At 48.4% G+C, this 17,912-nt stretch overlaps 8 protein-coding genes across 8 annotated transcripts; 4 read left to right on the plus strand and 4 right to left on the minus strand.

The window, feature by feature from the left end:
* Nucleotides 1-303: 303 nt before the first annotated feature.
* On the plus strand, nt 304-1,460 carry LOC122624391. Its single transcript, XM_043803905.1, has 3 exons — nt 304-493; nt 569-791; nt 1,240-1,460. The coding sequence occupies exons 1-3, from the start codon at nt 310-312 to the stop codon at nt 1,322-1,324; spliced, it is 492 nt and encodes a 163-aa protein (XP_043659840.1). The 5' UTR covers nt 304-309; the 3' UTR covers nt 1,325-1,460.
* A 74-nt stretch (nt 1,461-1,534) lies between these two features.
* LOC122624404 lies at nt 1,535-2,466 on the minus strand. Its single transcript, XM_043803926.1, has 2 exons — nt 2,111-2,466; nt 1,535-2,045 (listed from the first exon to the last, which is right to left on the minus strand). The coding sequence occupies exons 1-2, from the start codon at nt 2,429-2,431 to the stop codon at nt 1,833-1,835; spliced, it is 534 nt and encodes a 177-aa protein (XP_043659861.1). The 5' UTR covers nt 2,432-2,466; the 3' UTR covers nt 1,535-1,832.
* A 1,216-nt stretch (nt 2,467-3,682) lies between these two features.
* Nucleotides 3,683-4,627, plus strand: LOC122623084 (general odorant-binding protein 19d). The gene is made up of 4 exons (XM_043802012.1): nt 3,683-3,891; nt 4,064-4,152; nt 4,214-4,350; nt 4,415-4,627. Exons 1-4 carry the CDS (start codon nt 3,744-3,746, stop codon nt 4,491-4,493), a joined length of 453 nt encoding a protein of 150 aa, XP_043657947.1. The 5' UTR covers nt 3,683-3,743; the 3' UTR covers nt 4,494-4,627.
* A 90-nt stretch (nt 4,628-4,717) lies between these two features.
* LOC122623083 (serine/threonine-protein phosphatase 4 catalytic subunit) lies at nt 4,718-7,537 on the minus strand. The gene is made up of 3 exons (XM_043802011.1): nt 7,380-7,537; nt 5,743-6,636; nt 4,718-5,678 (listed from the first exon to the last, which is right to left on the minus strand). The coding sequence occupies exons 2-3, from the start codon at nt 6,534-6,536 to the stop codon at nt 5,549-5,551; spliced, it is 924 nt and encodes a 307-aa protein (XP_043657946.1). The 5' UTR covers nt 6,537-6,636; nt 7,380-7,537; the 3' UTR covers nt 4,718-5,548.
* A 273-nt stretch (nt 7,538-7,810) lies between these two features.
* LOC122623408 (cactin) lies at nt 7,811-10,165 on the plus strand. Its single transcript, XM_043802559.1, has one exon. The coding sequence runs from the start codon at nt 7,899-7,901 to the stop codon at nt 10,056-10,058; it is 2,160 nt and encodes a 719-aa protein (XP_043658494.1). The 5' UTR covers nt 7,811-7,898; the 3' UTR covers nt 10,059-10,165.
* Nucleotides 10,166-10,195: 30 nt separating this feature from the next.
* Nucleotides 10,196-10,853, minus strand: LOC122623409 (migration and invasion enhancer 1). The gene is made up of 2 exons (XM_043802560.1): nt 10,751-10,853; nt 10,196-10,687 (listed from the first exon to the last, which is right to left on the minus strand). The coding sequence occupies exons 1-2, from the start codon at nt 10,774-10,776 to the stop codon at nt 10,426-10,428; spliced, it is 288 nt and encodes a 95-aa protein (XP_043658495.1). The 5' UTR covers nt 10,777-10,853; the 3' UTR covers nt 10,196-10,425.
* A 673-nt stretch (nt 10,854-11,526) lies between these two features.
* On the minus strand, nt 11,527-13,788 carry LOC122624013 (activating signal cointegrator 1). The gene is made up of 6 exons (XM_043803431.1): nt 13,619-13,788; nt 12,912-13,551; nt 12,216-12,682; nt 12,034-12,155; nt 11,783-11,977; nt 11,527-11,723 (listed from the first exon to the last, which is right to left on the minus strand). The coding sequence occupies exons 1-6, from the start codon at nt 13,684-13,686 to the stop codon at nt 11,653-11,655; spliced, it is 1,563 nt and encodes a 520-aa protein (XP_043659366.1). The 5' UTR covers nt 13,687-13,788; the 3' UTR covers nt 11,527-11,652.
* A 465-nt stretch (nt 13,789-14,253) lies between these two features.
* LOC122623469 (molybdenum cofactor sulfurase) lies at nt 14,254-17,434 on the plus strand. The gene is made up of 4 exons (XM_043802657.1): nt 14,254-14,398; nt 14,474-14,624; nt 14,967-15,749; nt 15,811-17,434. Exons 1-4 carry the CDS (start codon nt 14,326-14,328, stop codon nt 17,144-17,146), a joined length of 2,343 nt encoding a protein of 780 aa, XP_043658592.1. The 5' UTR covers nt 14,254-14,325; the 3' UTR covers nt 17,147-17,434.
* Nucleotides 17,435-17,912: the final 478 nt, after the last annotated feature.

The raw sequence follows: 17,912 nt of genomic DNA on the forward strand, positions 1-17,912 counted from the left end.
ATCCATGTAACATATATCTCTTGCCCGAAATCCCAATCCCAAACCCAATCCCCTGTCCAGATGACCAATAAAAGCTAGCCGAAGGGCCCCGCCAACTGTGGTGCATTTTGATTGGGCTGCGATGGATGGATGGGTGGATGGGTGGTTGTGGCGGGGCTTGCATGATCCACCCCAGCAATGTCATGGCTATCGCCGGGTGATCTACATCCGAGGCGATTGGCTTGTACCGGATGTGCTGGACACGATTGCGGCGAGTATAAATTTGCCGGGCCGCTTGCTGCCCGTCCACTATTCACAAGAGGAGCAATAATGATGCAGAGCAACCGGATGACGACGTCGTTGAAGATGACAAACCTGCTGCTAGCACTGGCCTGCGCCGCCGTGCTGATGGGATCGTCGCTGGCGGAGGAGGAGGAGGTATCCATGACCGTGGACGAGGTGGTGGAGCTGATAGAGCCCTTCGGCGAAGGCTGCACCCCCAAGCCGTTGAGGGGTAAGTGCACCGATGGGTCACTCCGTATACCCAACCACTCCCATCCCGCCATTCCATAACACTCCATATCCGCAGAGAACATCGTCGAGATGGTGCTGAACAAGGAGGACGCCAAGCACGAGACCAAGTGCTTCCGCCACTGCTTGCTGGAGCAGTTCGAGCTGATGCCCGAGGGTCAGCTGCAGTACAGCGAGGACAAGACGCTCGAGATGATCAACATGATGTTCCCGGACCGCGAGGAGGACGGCCGGCGCATCGTCAGGTCCTGCAACGAGAAGATGAAGGCGGAGCAGGACAAGTGAGTGTGGTGGGGCAACAGAGGAGCATAGTCCATAGTGTGCCCGAAACGAATTGCTACCCAATTCCTAGTCTCGGTGACCAAGAAATCGCGAAATTGGTGATCGGAAACTGAAAGCTTCCAAAGTCGGAGTAAATTAACTCTAAAGCAAAAAGTTCAAGCGATTCAAAAAGGAATTTTTCAGTCTTTCTGCTTTTCGAAAATACTCCGAACTCGAAAAAGCACGTTTAATTCCAGAGGAATTTTGAGGTGCGAACTGTTAGTGTTTTTTTTAGTGCACAGCTTTTGATCTCTAGAAGATAGTTTCCAATATTTTGGAATATTTTTTTTAGTGTCCAAGTAAATGTGTTCGAAAAGCTACCAAATCGGTTGGGCTCTTCAAAGCCTTTGAAATATTTTTAAAGATATGATACATAAATACAAATATGAACATTACACATCATTTCAGGTGCGAGGCCGCCCACGGGATCGGCATGTGCATGCTCCGCGAGATGCGCTCCTCGGGCTTCAAGATTCCCGAGATCAAGGAATGAGGTCACTGGGCTGCTCACTGGCCCACCATTGCATGTTCTCCTCTTTTTTTTTTGTTAGTGATTCAGTTCGATTTAATTACCAAAGCTCGAGAACCTGGAGTGGTTTCCTAAACTAATAAAGCGCCCAACCAACGAACTACGAATTACTGAATATTTATCGGGTGGGAATAACACACGTAATCCCTTAATTGGACGTCAGTCTATGCGAAATACGAAAGATTGCGTTTTAATTATATCGAATAGTGCAAATGAATTACTATATATATGTATATATATGTTTATTAAAATCAGTTACGAATGAGCTACTACAACTTGCTTTAGTACTAGAAAAAGTAGGGTTACTATAAGTAATATCTAATATAATTACATTGCCTTCAATAGCAAAAACTGTTGGTTTAAAGGATGTGTGAAACCATTGCAGTAAAGAGTATGGCCAAAATATGCACGTTCTAGTGAAGATCTTTAGTAATAGTTGGTGGTACCCATGGCCTTGGCGCGGAGATGCCCTCTACCAGACCAGCTTCACGTTGTTGCGCTCCAGCTGGCGACTGATGCACTGGTTGAAGAGGTGGGCCACCTCGCAGCTGTTCTTGGAGGAGATGCCGCGGCTGCAGGCCTGCGCCATGCTGGAGCTGACGGCGATGGCCATCTTGTTGTCCTGGGTCACCAGGCTGGTCAGCTTCTCCACCTGGCCCACGTTAAGCTTGTTGTCACTGTCCATCTGGGCGCGAAAAACAAGCATTAGTACTCCTTAGTCCTGGTTGTGCCCCGCGTCCGGCTACTCACCAATTTAATCTTCTTGAGCACGCACTCCACCAGGCACTTCTCCTTCTCGCTGGGATTGGTCACCTTCACCAGCGGGCGCTGGTCCCGGGGCAGCTGCAGCTTCTGGATGCACTCCATCCTGGCCGCGCTGATCAGCTCCTGCACCTGCGGCAAGTTGCGATCGATCACCGTCCAGATGGGCTCCGCACCGGTCTTGGGCAGCAGCTTGGTGAGATCGAAGGCCTGGTTCTGGCCACGGACGCAGTGCGTCTGCAGCAGGGCAGCGACCACGAGCGTCATAAGGGGAATGCGAAGGGCTGCGACTGGAGTGGATGGCTTCATCTTGGCGGCTGCTTGCTCTTTGGCTCTGCTCTTGCTCGGACTCTTGGCTTATAAAGTGACCCATGACCTCACCACAGTCGTCTGCACATGGCTTCGTCGCTTGATTTTTGCTGATGGCAGGCATTTCTCCAGTGCCAAGTTCATCATTCTCGGCGTCACCCCCACAAGTCACGCTCCAAAGACGATCTGTGACTTCGCCAACGCCATCGAGCAATGTGTCAGTTCACTCGAGACAATGACCATCGGATCAATTTAGATCTGTAATCTGATAGTTGAAAGCGGATAGTTCTACCAAGATGTTGGAGGGTATATCTATTTTCGAGGGAACCTATTTGAAAATAATAGAGATAATTAAACTAAAGTTAAACCATTTGTTATTATTCATGGATAATTTACTATATACTTGATACTCAATCACACAGACTTCCGACCTGTTAAAGATCTTAATGATCTAGTAAGCTGCACTCAAACCGATTGGAATTGGACAAAATTAGCATGCAACATGCCCACACGATAGTGCTACTGGCTACAATCCAATTCCATCTATTGGAGTCCATAATATAGATTGCGTGCTGAAATATCCACTTGATGGATGGACAAACAGACTGCCAGGAACGCAGATTGCGATCATTGGCACTCGAATTATCAGAGAGTTTGCAAGCTGACGGGCAAAATGGGAAATAGGCGGACATATGAAGGGTATATTATGGCCTAAACGGCCAATTTCCCATCACAGCTCGCCCAGTTCCATATAATTATTTAATCGCTCCATGGCCCCGCCAGTCACAATCACTCATCTCACCCAGAGCTGTTGATCGATTTAATTACAAGCGGGATTTCGCATTTCGCATTTTGCATTTTGCATTTTGCATTTTCATTTCCATAGCCATTCCCAATTCTATATGCCCCCGCATTTGAAGCGATTTCATGCCAGTCACCAATTAAGCGGGTAAGTGGAGATCGGTGGGCCATCTCATCTGGCAGTGGCAGTTCCAGCGGGGTGTCACTCGTTCACACGTTGCCCAGTCGAGGGCATCTCCGCCGGATCCCGTCACATCCCCTCCAGAACGGCGGAGTGGAGTGGAGCGGAGTGGAGTGGAGCGCCATGTGCTGCCCATGTAGTTCATAATTGCGCGTAATTGCCGGAGCTGCTTGAGACGCGGCTGGAGATCGGCGATGGATCCGATCTGCCAAGTCAATCACGGGACTCGGCTTGGGCAATAGCTCCTATAAAACGCCGACGTCGCCATTCGACGGACCATTCGCATCCAAGTCAGAGTTCGCACTTCGCGCAGTCCAATCGCAAATCGAAATGTCGCATCTGGTTCACCTGTCCGTCCTGGTCCTCGTAGGACTCCTCTGCCTGGGAGCCACCACCGCCAAGCCGCACGAGGAGATCAACAAGGACCATGCCGCCGAGATGGCCAAGGAGTGCCAGGCTGAGACTGGAGCCACCGATGGTGAGTGGTTGGCCACTGGCCAATGGTCAGCAGTGGGGAAGATCCAGTAGGGATATAGCTGCCAGCATATCACTCGTACCTGTGATGGATGAGTTAGAAAAAATAGACATAGCACGCAGGAGGAAAGGCTTATTTAATCATCATTCTATCATGCATGATCTATCACTTACAGAGGATGTGGAGCAGCTGATGAGCCACGAGATGCCCGAGAGGCACGAGGCCAAGTGCCTGCGCGCCTGCGTGATGAAGAAGCTGAAGATCGTGAGTGCTGCTCCGGCAGGAAGTGCGCTCCGCTCACCACCTTCTCTGTCTCTAATTGCAGATGGATGAGTCCGGCAAGCTGAACAAGGAGCACGCCATCGAGTTGGTGAAGGTCATGAGCAAGAACGATGCGGAGAAGGAGGACGCTCCCGGCGAGGTGGTGGCCAAGTGCGAGGCCATCGAGACACCCGAGGATCAGTGAGTAGTGCTCGCCGGAGGCTGTACGCCCAATTCCGGACTATAATCCTGCTGCCATTTCCAGTTGCGACGCCGCCTTTGCCTTCGAAGGATGCATTTACGAGCAAATGAAGGAGCACGGACTCGAGCTGGAGGAGCACTGAAAGCAGATTCGATACCCAAGATGAGACCCCCCGTTGCTGCATCACAAGCGCCCTTCTGGAATACAACCATCTATTTTTTTTATGTGTATGCTATGACTAGTCCCTAAGTACTTGATATACTGAGTAACTGCAAACTTTGTTGTTTATTGGGTTGTAAAAGGAATGGTATAGATGTACTCCAAGACTCCTCGGGCCTCCCAATGTACAGAAAATACCTGCTCACGTTCGTCGATTAGCTTACAATCTTTATTTTAAATACAAGTGTAATTATTTGTATATAATATCCCAATCTGGGGCATATTTAAAAGATTCTTACATGCTATAAATTACTACACGTTGTTCCTCGTATCTGGTTTTCTCCAGCTGTTTTCTTGCGGAGAAAGTCCCGACCAGGCATGCAAAGTCGTATTTTAATCAATTAACACATCGACGACTCCGCACGTTTGCACCCGGCTGCCCTAAATCCGTCCTCATCTCTGCCGACTCGACACAATCCTTCGTTAAAAATATCTACTTCCTTAACCTACGCTACAAGTATAGTGTGTTGCCCGGGCTCAGGAAATTCGCATCGAGGAGACGGCGGCTGTGATTGCGGACCGTCTACGCCAGGCGAATTTGCAGGAATCTCGGGCAATGGTTATTAATCCTATTAGTTAGTAGCTAGATGCGGTGCACAGGTTCGTACGCGATCTACGATGTTGATCTCTAGATGATTACCATTTCCAGCAAGAAACGGCCATCAAAAGATCGCGCAAATGGCCTGGTTAAACACAGATAGAGGTAAACAGATGGTAAAAAAAATGTAATATCTAAGTGGAACCAAAAAAGGGAATAATTGTAACTGAACGTGGACCTGTGTCCGGCTGCTCTACCCTAGCTTACGTTTATGTTACATCTTTTTTGTTTTACACCATCAGTTGCTGTTCGCGTTTGCTTTGCGTATGCAGGCTGGCAGTTTCCTATTCCCTAGATGATTTGTGTAAGCCACCATTGGGCACCCGCCTTCTGTCCCGCGTCCATTTGAGCGGATTACCAGAGTCAGGAGCGGGAGTGTCTTAGAGGAAGTAGTCCGCTTGAGGCTTCTTCGAGGGAATGCCGCGACTTTCCTGCGGAGCCGCCTCAAAGATGACAAAGTCGCGGTGCAGGTACTCGTTCAGCTCCAGGATTGCAGCCACATTGCCGCAGCTGTGTGTGGAGATATGACAGAGTTAACAACAATATTTCGAAATTGCACTGGAGGATGACTCACCGATAGCAGTAATTGGGTGCCGACCAGACGGTCAGGACGGTTTCGTTGAAGTGCCACTTGAAGCCCTCCATCACCAGCTGGTGTGCACGGCAAATCATGTCGATCTCGTTGGTGCGGTTGAACTGGGAGACCACGTCCGAGCCGAAGAGATAGCCAGCACCGCGCGGCGACACACCCCATCCGGTCTGGTCCTCCGGATCGCTCCAGAGCAGGTCACACATGGGCCCGTCGTGCGGCACCTCCTGCTTGCGGTCGATGCTGCGGATCTGGTCCAGGTACTGGATGGACGGCGACAGGCCACCGTGCACGCAGAATATCTTGCCGTCGATGATCGCCGAGAGGCTGAGGTAGTCGAAGATCTCCGTGCAGTACCGCCACACGGCCGTCGATCCGTACTTGCGCAGGCACTCGTCGTAGAAGCCGTACACCTGTGTGATCTGACGCGACTCGTGGTTGCCCCGGATCAGCGTGATGCGGTCCGGATAGCGCACCTTCAGCGCCAGGAGCAGCAGAAACGTCTCCACGCTATAGTAGCCGCGGTCCACGAAATCTCCCATGAAAAGGTAGTTCTTCTCGGGCACATCGCCGCCAACCTTGAACAGCTCCTTCAGATCGTAGAACTGGCCGTGGATGTCGCCGCACACGGTCACTGGCGAGTCCACCCGCTGCACGTTGCCCTCCTCCACCAGGATCTCGCGGGCCTTGGCGCACAGGGCCTTCACCTCGTTCTCCTTGATGATCTCGCAGCGCTTCAGCTGCTCGATCTGGCGGTCCAGGTCGCTGTAGTCGGACATCTTCACCCGGAGGATGGCGGCAGCCGAGGCGACGGGGAAACGGTGAATCGGACTGCAGGCGTTGACTGGGCGGGGACAGCGTCGTTTGTCGTTCACCGGACTGGAGTGGGTGGTTATTAGGGAGAAACAAGGTTGCAAAAGAGAAAGACAATGAGTTTCTGGTCGCTTGAGTGATGAGGTACTAATCTAGTCGTGCAACGCAAGCCAAGCATTTTAGACCCTATGAAATGCATCGGTGTAGCTGCATCCCACAGCTAAGAATCAAGACGATTTAACTATAGTTGCAGACTGGACAAACCATATAAACACACACATTCGTGTTCCCAGCTATGCCACTTGTTGAAATGGTACATGGGACTGTTTCGCAATGAAAAATTATTTAATCTACCAACGAGATGAGAGGCTATATTCTCCACATAACTTCTTTTAGTTGTTTTAGGTGGCTATACTTTCAGTGAACACATTCAACACATTCAAATGCGAATAGTGCATTTTACAGTCGATCAGTTTGGATCTTTTGCTTCTGTAATTTAGAATTTCTGGTCTATAGCTTGGTTCTTTACAGGAAGTGATCCGCTTGAAAGCCGCAGATTTGTCACAGTTGCCGCGAAACTGGAACTAAGGTATCATATAGTCGAGTATAGCCTTCCTTTTGTTTGTGTTTCGGTTTTTGCATGCGCCGTGCATGCGTCTGTGTGCGTCGGCTTTGTGCGGATGCTTGTGTGTGTGTGCGTGCCCGCGCGTGTGTGTGGCTTGTCGCTGGCGTTTTTGCCGCGCGCAATTTCCACCGTCTGCCGTGCTTTTCCTGCTTTTCCCGACGATTTTTCCACAAACACTACTTACTCAGCGCAGTGGCGGGCTATCTCGACAGTCCTTTTGCTGGTAGCTCGGCTCTCGTGCTCGGGTTTCAATACAAAAAATGCACATCAAATTTTTTGGCAACCGGGTTTCTGTGTAGAGCTGGGTTGGCCACTTACGGTTGTATCGATATATCGAGTAATGACACTTGCGATGGCCCATCTAGCTCTCCGTTTCGATATTGGGCGATAGTCTAAGCGCATATAAGCCTTTTACACTACTATCGATAATTCATTTACCCCGATTACTCGAAGAGAGAATATTTATGTGCCTTTCGCGCGCTTTCTCTTTTTTTTTTTAACTTCGCATGTTTAAAAATCGACATAATACGTGAAGGAAATATTATAGTGTTATAATGCTTATATCGATAGCACTTTGGCATTAGTGATCGGCAACCTGGGTTGCTTTGGTCTCAAGCTGTTATCACGATCTGGCAACACTAGCATTGTTTATATTTTATTTCACAAGTTTCCCCCACATTTTATACCGAAAAACCTCTCTAAAATGCCCAAGGAGAAATCCAAGCACCGCCATCGCAGCCGCAGTCGCGAGAGGCGGGATCATCGCAGTCCAGATCCGAGGAGCAGCAGGAACAGGGATCGGGATCGTGAGCGCGAGAGGGAAAAGGAGCGTGATCACAGAGACTACAGAGACAAGGAACGAGATCAGCGCAGGGAAAAGGAGAAGGACAAAAACAGGGACAAGAAGCGGGAGCACAAGAGCCGGAGGCGCCGATCTTCCTCCAGCTCATCCTCGTCCAGTTCGACGTCCAGCACGGCGCCCGGTGGCCCTCGTTCGCCGCTGGCAAAGAGCTCGATGAAACTGCTTCAGACGCTGGAAGCGCGTCGTCTCGTCGAGCAAAAGGACCGCCAGCGTAAGAAGGAGGAGCTGAAGGCCCATGAAACGCCCGAGGAGAAGCGCGCCCGTCGCCTGCGCGAGAAACAGGCCAAGGAGCAGCGTCGTCGCGAACGAATGGGCTGGGACAACGAGTACCAGACGTACTCCAACGAGGACAACCCGTTCGGCGACTCCAATCTCACCTCCACCTTCCACTGGGGCAAAAAGCTGGAGGTGGAGGGACTATCAAATCTCTCCACCAAAACCGTAGAGGTACTGTCCCTGCAAAAGCAGTTGGAAAACCGCAGAGAGCTGGAGAAGGTCAAGAAACGGCGGCAGGAGAGGGAGCTGGAGCGGCAGGTGCGCGAGGATGATCTAATGATGCAGCAGCGCGCCAAAGAGGCGGTGCAGTTCCGAGAGTGGCAGCGCCAGGAGGATCAGTTTCACCTAGAGCAGGCACGCTTACGTAGCGAAATTCGGATCCGCGATGGCCGTGCCAAGCCCATAGATCTCCTCGCCCAATATGTGGCCGCCGGGAATGCGCCGCTTGAAGAGTCCCTCGAGATGCAGATGCACGAGCCCTATGTTCTGCTAAACGGTCTGCCTATGGAGGAACTGGAGGACCTGCTGGTGGACATAAAGGTATACGAAGAGCTGGAGCAGGGCAAACACATAGATTTCTGGAACGATATGATCACCATTGTGCAAGACGAATTGCAGCGCCAACAGAAACTGCAAGCGGAGAATACTTCGCTCAATCAACGCCGGGATGGCATCCACCAGGCGGTGGTGAAGGATGTGGCGGATATCTTCAGAGGCAAGAATGCCCAGCAGCTAGAGGAGATGCGGCAGCGCATCGAGGCCAAGATAAGTGGGCGAGCGGATGGCGTAGATATTAGCTACTGGGAAAGTCTGCTTTCGCAACTCAAGGCGCACATGGCCAGAGCTCGATTGCGAGATCGCCATCAGGCCTTATTGCGTGAGAAGCTGCTGCTCCTCAAGCGTGAAAACGATGATGAGACGTTGCAGGAGGAGGCGGCACCACAAATCAAGGAAGAGGAGATGGAAACCCAGGACGCAGAGGACCCGGAGGTTGCTGAGGGCTCACCCGAAGACGAAGAGGATCCCCTGAAGGAGCTGCGTGAAGCAGTGCGTCTCTACCAGGCGGGCAACTACACTCCGCGCTATATACGCGAAGAGGACTTCACCGGCAGAAAAGTTCAAAACGAAGACGACGACGAGCCGGATACGGAAGGAGTCCTCTACGAGGAGGAGGATGATGAGCGGCGAACACAGAGACAGCGTCTGCTAATCCTTCATCCGGAACGAGTGGACACCAATCAACTGACACCGCAGGAGCTGCGAATGCGCAACGAGGCGAGGCAGGGAATGCAGGGTGACGAGGCCGAGTTCAGTGTGGAGACCACCCTGGATGCAGTGCCTCAGCTGGCCACCGATAAATACCGACCACGAAAGCCACGCTACTTCAATCGCGTGCACACCGGCTTCGAGTGGAATAAGTACAACCAGACGCATTACGACATGGACAATCCGCCGCCCAAGATCGTTCAGGGCTACAAGTTCAACATATTCTATCCGGACCTTATGGACAAATCCCAGACGCCGCAGTACTTCCTCACTCCTTGCGCGGACAACGGGGACTTCGCGGTGCTGCGTTTCCACACAGGACCGCCGTACGAGGACATCGCCTTCAAGATCGTCAACCGGGAGTGGGAGTTCAGCTACAAGCGAGGCTTCCGCTGCCAGTTCCACAACAACATTTTCCAGCTGTGGTTCCACTTCAAGCGCTATCGCTACAGGCGGTGAAGGATTGTCATTTGGCCTGAATCGCCTAAACCATCCTTTTGTGAAGTCATATGTTATTTTCAAATAAAATGTAAGCCCTGAACGACTGGCAAAGTGGTATCATTTAATGCGATTGTTTAGCTGATTCAGTTAAGAATGCAGATCTTTAGTTTAACCGTTCCCTTTTTTAGATTTAGCATGCTTTCCATAAAGGAAGTAGGGAGTGCATTATCATATTTATAAACAAATGGCCATGTATCACAGGTTTTGAACGGATGCTACAAATGTTCTAGCACCGTATGTTTTGGTTTTGGTGTAAGCTTGAATCTTTCATATTTTAGCAGTCTATCCATAAGAGTAGGATACTTCAACTGAAATCACGAAAAGATCACATCACAATGCAGTCCTTGATGGGCTGCTCCAGGGCTTTCTCCACGGGCTCCCCGCGCTCAGCCTTCTGCACTTGGGCCAGCACACTCGCGTGCTGGGGAAATGCCAGGCACGAGAGCTTCGAGTGCACCAGCTGTCCGTCGATGGCCACCTCAAAGGATCCCCGCCGTCCCTGGCGGCAGGATATGTCCAAGTCGGGCGACGAGGCCAGCAGGAACTCGCGCAGCAGGTGGCACTGCCCGCTGAAGTTGCAGATGCCGCTGCAGGAGGATTGATTGCCGTTATTCTGCTCAGTGCTGGCAGTGTCTAGTGATTCCCCTTACCAGTATTCCACCTCCACTTTCACCATTACATAAAAGTATTCGAAATCAAAACGCACATCAAATCAGCGCTTCAGCATCAGCTGGTGCCGAGTTATCGCTGTCGTTATCGTTCTAAATATCGTTATCGTTAAAATTATTGAATTATTTGAATTTTATTTAAATGCAAAATCGCAAGCAAATGGAATATAAATGTTTTACAAACAATTACGTTTATTTACATTAATAAAAATTATATTTCAAATTACGATCCTGTGATACAAAGTGTTTTTAACTCATTGAAAATTTAGAATTTAGCAGTTTATTATTTTTCTCGTTGTTTTGATGCTGCCAAATTTTCCTAACGCACCATAATATTTACTAGTGTTTTTTTTGTAACTATTTCAGTTGATTCTATTTGAAAATTCATAAAAAGATGAAATAATTTACTCTAATTTTGGAAATAACTTCTTAAAGATTCAAGTATTTAGGTATTTTATTAAATTTATTTCTCTTGCTAAAATAGAGTTCTAAACGATGTTTTTGTTTTTATAATGCAAAATTTAATTTGTAGTAAAACTGCCTGTTTTATAAGAAGTCTTTCATATGATGTCTTCCAGTAGCTAATAATAACTATCTTCTTCTTTGGCAAAATATTCCCAATCGCAGTTTTGGCTTTTGGACTTTAACTTCCTAGAACGGATTCGAGCTAAGGATCCCAATTAAGTTAAAGATAGGCCACAGGGCTTAAAATATTTAATGACCGAAACAAAACAGACGTGCGAATGAATTGCAAAATGTTTTAAATATTCCATTCCACTTTAATTTCTGAGAAACTACATGAGCTTTAAATTTTGTAAATTAGCAAACCCCCAACATAGGACTGCTTGCATTAAACTAATAAGAATGCGCTTGAAACTGAAAACTTAACCCTTGTTGGCCCTGGCCCTTAGTAGCGTTTTGCAGGCGGCCGTGTGAGTTTTCAGCGGGAGGTCGTCTGTAAATAATAGAAAATTAAGACACGATTTAAAGTAAATGGTACTTTTAACAGCTTACATATCTTGTGATCGCCGTTAACAGGCAGTAGAATATTCAGCTGCTCTGGCTTAGTGCAGACAAAGACATAGGGACTCTCCGACTCTCCGTTGGGATATACCTCTCGGTACTCCTCTTGCGGCAGGCAACTTTCCACGTTGACGCAACCTAGCAGGCTGCTAGTGGGATAATGACTTGGGAACTTGATATCGGGATCTGCGATTACAATTATATGTAATTCCTGAGAGTTTGCAATGGAAGTCCAAACTTACCGCCGTAAAGAACCTTGTAAAAGCCCTCCATTTGGGCAATGTCCTCGGCGTGCGGCTCTTTGGAGGTGGAGGCTATCCACAGTCTACCACGGTGTTCACTGTACCACACTCGTCCCTCGTGTCTGTTGAAAAAACAGGGTTAGATATACAAAATATGGAAGTGTGCCTTCATTGGCACCCACTTTTTAATGCCCGCCACTAAGAGCGACGCCCAGGGCTGATGCATCGACAGACACTGGCGCATGTCCTGCATTTCCAGGAGTTCCTTGTCCTGCACCCGATTGTAGATCCTCTCCAGCCCATCGCTGGCTGCTGCGGGAGCTGGCCAACTCTTGGATTCCTTGCTGGGTTTGTAGACCGGCGGCTTGGCCATGTCCAAATTGGGTGCGAGTGTCAAAGCGGAGTGGCCGGTGACCGCGGATGCACTCCAGTTAGATCCAACACCCGAGGCCTTAGAAACGGCCGCTAGTTCGCTGATCACCTGCTGCTCGTACTCCTTGGAGATGGTCGGTTCCTCCGGCAACTCCCGGCCAGCAAAGTCAACCCGGATCTTGCGCTTCATGCGACTGCCGTGCTTTACCTCCTCCATCTCTCGGTGCAGTTTCTCGAACTTCTCCCGCTCAGCGTCGCTCAGCCACACGGAGTTCTCCTAAAAATGGTAATAGTAAAAATCGTTGACGCTTCATAAATTGTAATTAACTTAAGATTATCTTCTTGTAAATAGAATTCAAAGCCTTTTAACGAACAATAAGAAATTTAGAAAACATCAAATTGAAAATCGTGCATAGTTTAGTCTAGAAGTTGCTTGAAAAGTATTTAAATATGGGTTTTTCTCTATCCAATTGCGAGAATTACGATTTCTATAAGAATAAACCCACCTGGAAGTAGTCCAGCTCATCATCGATAACTGTGGTTCTCTTCTCGCTGTTCTTGTCGTACTCCAGCAAACGGTCTCTTTGGGCCAACGCCTTGTCCAGCGCCTCCTTGGAAGGTTCCTTGGCATTCTCCTTGCCGGACTTTTTGCCGTGCTTGGGGGCACTCTTCGAGCCGCCCTTCTCCCTGGCCGCCTTGGCCAGCTGCTGCTCCTCCTCAGGCGTGTGGACGGGAGCGCCGCAGCACAAGCACGGGCCGCTTCCCTCCTGTTCGCATACGATCCGGCCGCAGCCCAGGCAATTGTTGATCAGCTTGTGCTGGGCCGCCTGGCAGTCGCAATGTCGTCGACCCTTTAGCAGTATGGTGTCACCCTGCACACGTCCATCGCTGGCATACAGATTCACGTACTTCCCGGACTTACCCTTGGCCCCCTGGCTGATATTTTGCTTGGGATCCTTGGGCGGGGATGTGGGTGCCAGTTGTTTGTGGGGCGAGCGATTTTTGCCGTTGTTCCGCGGCTGTTTGCCACTCAGTAGCATTCGGCGACAGTTTAGCAGGAACATGCGGTGCTCCTCAATGTCCTCGCTCAGTAAATTGCCAAAGTAGCTGTCGAATTCATAGTCGTCTTTGATGCTTAGGATGGCGCTGGAAGAGATTAAGAATCCATTGACCCATTGAGAAACGCATTTAACTGGATGCATCCTGCACTTACGACATCATCTGATCCGTGACCACACAGTCCAGACATTTGGACAACGTGTCCCGCACGAACTTTTCCATTTTGCAGTCAAAAAGCTGGCAAATTGATTACAATTGTGAAATAACAATGTAAAACTTTAAAAACTCAACGCAGGCTGTTATCGGCCTCCGATATCGATGTCAATTGAAGAATCAGCTGTAAGTGTTGGCTACCGTCTGGAAGTAAGCACAAATGAAACTTTTAAACTACTTTAGATAATGTTTTAAATAATAAGGTCTTTGTTCGTTAAAATCATTTTTAAACAACTGCCCAATTAGCTAATAGCAACAATTTTCCTAATGCCAATTGTTGGCCAACACTATTTAGAACATATGCTTAAAGAGAGGAACAAATTGCACAATGACTAGTTAATACCCTACAGTTCCCATGGTTTAAGTATTCTTATCAGGGCTTATTGCCAAATTCTATGCAATTCAGGGAAAATTTTTTTTAAAGATTTAGTAAAGTGCTACTTTTATAATAGCTGTGGTATTTGAATAGATGGAGTGTCATAAAATATGAGGAAGTAAACTAAACGGAAAATCATTACTAATGCTAAACTAATAGCTGATGTATACTGCGGACGCTTATTCCAGGAAAGAGTATGGCGCAACAAATGCAGGCCGGTCGCAAATAAATAAAGCCCGATTTTCAGCTAACACGAATAGTTAGTTCCCAACATGACACCATATCGCCCGGAGTTCTCCGCAGCGGAACAGTCGCGAATCGACGCGGAATTCTCTAGATTGGCCAGTAAGTGGAGAACCGTGGTGAAATACCCACCGCAAACAGATAACGAATCTATGTAACTATCCGTCTTTCGAACAGGGAACAAGAGTGTTTACCTGGATCATGCGGGCACCACTCTCTATGCCGAGAACCAGGTGACGGCCGCCGCGGAGCAACTTCAGCGCAATGTCATCTGCAATCCGCACACCTGTCGCCTCACCGGCGACTTCGTCGACCAGGTGCGATTCAAGTGAGTTCAACCGTGTCCACGATCCATGTTAGTAATACTCCCACTGTCATTGGGTTGCCCTTGCAGGGCCAAATATGTATGTGCATATAGCAATCTCCTAAAATATCCTTATGATCGAGAAGATATCCAGTCCTCCGTGTCTCTATAAAAGCTACACATATACGCAAACCTTGTGTAAACTATTTGTTCCAACTTACCTAATATAAAACTGTTAAATTATGCGTATTAGGTGAGCCGGGAAGCTAATCTTGGCGAATATGACTTAAATTGTAATTTGCCCAATTGTAATTTATTTGCGTTTAAGTAGTTTTAAGTAAAATTTCTTCATTTAAACTTTTTTAGAATACTGCAATTCTTTAACACCACCGCCGAAGATTACCATGTGATATTTACGGCGAATGCCACCGCTGCCTTGTCGCTGGTGGCGGAAAACTTTGACTTTGGATCCACGGGCGACTTTCACTTCTGCCAGGAAAACCACACCTCAGTGCTGGGAATGCGGGAAAGGGTCCGTGCCAACGGGATATATATGCTGAAAGAAAATGAAATCTCCGGCGGAAAGTCCAAGGAAAACGGCACAGTTCACAAGGTGTCCGGGAAAACGGGAAACTCCTTGCTGACCTTTTCGGCCCAATGCAACTTCAGTGGATACAAAATTCCACTGGATACCATTGAAAAAATCCAAATCGATGGCTTGTCCATGCCGGGAAAACAGCTTTGGGGCTCTTTGGAAGAGAATAAGGAGAATACGCACAACGATTACTATATCTGCCTGGATGCGGCGTCTTTTGTAGCCAGCAGTCCGTTGGATCTGAAAAAATACCGCCCAGATTATGTATGCCTTAGTTTCTACAAGATCTTCGGTTATCCCACGGGCGTGGGAGCCCTGCTGGTGAGTCGACGGGGAGCCGAGGTCTTCCAGAAGCGTCGCTTTTTTGGCGGTGGTACCATCAACTACGCATATCCACATGCCATGGATTATCAGCTGAGGGAGACCTTCCACCAGCGCTACGAGGATGGCACCCTGCCATTCCTCGCCATTGTTGGATTGCTCGAGGGATTTCGCACGCTGGAGAGATTGGTGCCCAAAACGGAGGAGTTCAGCACCATGGAGAGGATTTCCAGGTGGGTAGATTGTGATATGCCAGGTGATTTCAGCCTTATCACCCAAAATTTGTATTTTTAGACACGTCTTTGGGCTGGCCAAGTATTTGGAGGATCAGCTGCGCCAGCTGCAGCATCCCAACGGTGAACCCCTCGTCGAGCTGTACAATAAAGTGGGCTACCAGGAAAAATCTCGCCAGGGTGGCATCGTTGCCTTTAATGTACGCACTGAATCTGGATCCTTTGTGGGATTCGGCGAGATCGCCTGTGTGGCTGCTCTGCACGGCATACTCCTGCGGACTGGATGCTTCTGCAACATCGGAGCCTGTCAATATTACTTAAACCTCGATGAAGATGCTATGGATACGATATACAAGCGAGCAGGTCGCATTTGCGGCGACTACTTTGATCTGGTTGATGGACAGCCGACGGGAGCGGTGCGGGTATCTTTTGGTTATATGACAACCATTCAGGACGTAGAGCAGTTGCTCCAGATGCTGCGCTCCAGTTATTTGGCAACCAAACCGCTGCAGCGAATTCAGTTCATCGAGGAGCAGGCAGAGCAATTGCCACCGTTGCTTAAGGAGCGAGTCCAGCTCTTGAGGCCCAAACTGCTGCAGATGGCCATATATCCGGTAAAATCCTGTGCCGCTTTTAAAATCGAATCACAAGGCTCCTGGCCGTTGACGGATCAAGGTCTGAAATATGACCGTGAGTGGATGATCGTGGACATGAATGGCATGGCGTTGACTCAGAAGCGCTGCACGGAGTTGTGCCTGATAAGGCCTGTGATTAAGGTCGACCAATTGGAGCTGCAGTTCGGAGACAATTCCCATTTCTCGGTGCCCCTTTCGCTGGAGGACCAGGCAGCCGACTCAGCAAAATGCGTAAGCAAGGTGTGTCGACAGCCCGTTGAAGGTTTGGATTGCGGCGATGGCGTGGCCCAGTGGTTAAGCGAAAACCTTGGGTTAGAGGGCCTCCGTTTGCTCCGGCAATCGGGCCAGAGAAACTCCTCCAAGGATCAGCAGAAGCTGAGTCTGGTTAATCAGGCCCAGTTCTTGCTGCTAAACAAATCTTCCGTGCGATCTCTTCAATTTGAGGAGCCTCTCGATGAGACTGTGGATCGCTTTCGGGCCAATATCATCATCGACACGGGCAGTGCCTTTGAGGAGCTTACCTACAAAGCCCTGTCCATTGGGGGAATCCAATTCCAGGTGGAGGGTCCCTGCCAGCGCTGCGACATGATTTGCATTAACCAAAGGACAGGCGAACGGTCGCCGGAAACCTTGACCACCATATCTCGCCTGCAAAAAGGTCGCATGCGATTCGGCATCTATATCACTAGGATCCCCCAGGACACAAAAGAGCTTGAGCCCCAGGAGCACATGACCTGCGGCGATGTTGTCCTTGTGGAATAAGCTCACCTCACACTTTTCATACCAAAAATGTGGTTCGTTGAACATATATGTTTTTTATAGTACATAGTTTTAGCAAAAGAATGCCTAACTCTCTTTACTTGGTAATTCTGCGTAACTTCACATCACATTTTGCATTTAGTTTGTTTTAAAGTACGTGTGGAACATGAATACGTAAACATTCTTAAAGAAACATTCACGATAGCTTAAGTCCAAAGTAACCGGATACCTCTTGCCAGTGTCTTAAGCCTTTAAAAGGCCTTAATTGCAAAATAAACAATTTCAAATCGATTTGTATATACTACCGTTCTTGGAAAGGGCAATCGAACCTCAACAGTGGGGTAAGTAAATGCCACTTTGAATCGGGCGCTCATCATTTGAAGAAGTGACGATTAGGGCTGCCAACGAAACATGGAAAGCAAATTCAAATCAAGTTGCTGAACATCAATTATTTGTAATATATTAATAGAACATTAAAATTTTTTATATAAAATTACATTTCTATTGATATACATACATATAAATTAAAAAATATTTTTATACAGCAGAAATGTCATTGTTTCATTTTAATTTAATAATTTAGCGTATCCCTTTTATACTCTTATAAGTTGTTCTAAAGCTAAATTATCTGAAACAGAGTACTTTTCCAAAATACGTACAATATTACAATTTCCATGGACTGGCAACCCTGTTTTGCAATGCCTGCGCATCGATAGCCAGAGGGTCGCGCTGTTGCGTCGATTGACGGGCAGAGCAAAGACCAATCGCA

Source organism: Drosophila teissieri, chromosome X (genome assembly GCF_016746235.2).
Source record: "Drosophila teissieri strain GT53w chromosome X, Prin_Dtei_1.1, whole genome shotgun sequence".
NCBI lineage: Eukaryota > Metazoa > Arthropoda > Insecta > Diptera > Drosophilidae > Drosophila > Drosophila teissieri.

Coding starts and splice junctions, on each gene's coding strand:
- LOC122624391 (XM_043803905.1), top strand. CDS start 310: ATGATGCAGAGCAACCGGATGACGACGTCGTTGAAGATGACAAACCTG. Junction 494..568: donor CACCCCCAAGCCGTTGAGGG/GTAAGTGCACCG, acceptor CCATATCCGCAG/AGAACATCGTCGAGATGGTG. Junction 792..1,239: donor ATGAAGGCGGAGCAGGACAA/GTGAGTGTGGTG, acceptor ACATCATTTCAG/GTGCGAGGCCGCCCACGGGA.
- LOC122624404 (XM_043803926.1), bottom strand. CDS start 2,431: ATGAAGCCATCCACTCCAGTCGCAGCCCTTCGCATTCCCCTTATGACG. Junction 2,046..2,110: donor TGCTCAAGAAGATTAAATTG/GTGAGTAGCCGG, acceptor TTTCGCGCCCAG/ATGGACAGTGACAACAAGCT.
- LOC122623084 (XM_043802012.1), top strand. CDS start 3,744: ATGTCGCATCTGGTTCACCTGTCCGTCCTGGTCCTCGTAGGACTCCTC. Junction 3,892..4,063: donor TGAGACTGGAGCCACCGATG/GTGAGTGGTTGG, acceptor TATCACTTACAG/AGGATGTGGAGCAGCTGATG. Junction 4,351..4,414: donor ATCGAGACACCCGAGGATCA/GTGAGTAGTGCT, acceptor TGCCATTTCCAG/TTGCGACGCCGCCTTTGCCT.
- LOC122623083 (XM_043802011.1), bottom strand. CDS start 6,536: ATGTCCGACTACAGCGACCTGGACCGCCAGATCGAGCAGCTGAAGCGC. Junction 5,679..5,742: donor GCACCCAATTACTGCTATCG/GTGAGTCATCCT, acceptor CTCCACACACAG/CTGCGGCAATGTGGCTGCAA.
- LOC122623408 (XM_043802559.1), top strand. CDS start 7,899: ATGCCCAAGGAGAAATCCAAGCACCGCCATCGCAGCCGCAGTCGCGAG.
- LOC122623409 (XM_043802560.1), bottom strand. CDS start 10,776: ATGGTGAAAGTGGAGGTGGAATACTG. Junction 10,688..10,750: donor AAAGTGGAGGTGGAATACTG/GTAAGGGGAATC, acceptor ATCCTCCTGCAG/CGGCATCTGCAACTTCAGCG.
- LOC122624013 (XM_043803431.1), bottom strand. CDS start 13,686: ATGGAAAAGTTCGTGCGGGACACGTTGTCCAAATGTCTGGACTGTGTG. Junction 12,683..12,911: donor ATGAGCTGGACTACTTCCAG/GTGGGTTTATTC, acceptor TACCATTTTTAG/GAGAACTCCGTGTGGCTGAG. Junction 11,978..12,033: donor TTACAAGGTTCTTTACGGCG/GTAAGTTTGGAC, acceptor TTGTAATCGCAG/ATCCCGATATCAAGTTCCCA.
- LOC122623469 (XM_043802657.1), top strand. CDS start 14,326: ATGACACCATATCGCCCGGAGTTCTCCGCAGCGGAACAGTCGCGAATC. Junction 14,399..14,473: donor GGAATTCTCTAGATTGGCCA/GTAAGTGGAGAA, acceptor TCTTTCGAACAG/GGAACAAGAGTGTTTACCTG. Junction 14,625..14,966: donor GTCGACCAGGTGCGATTCAA/GTGAGTTCAACC, acceptor AAACTTTTTTAG/AATACTGCAATTCTTTAACA.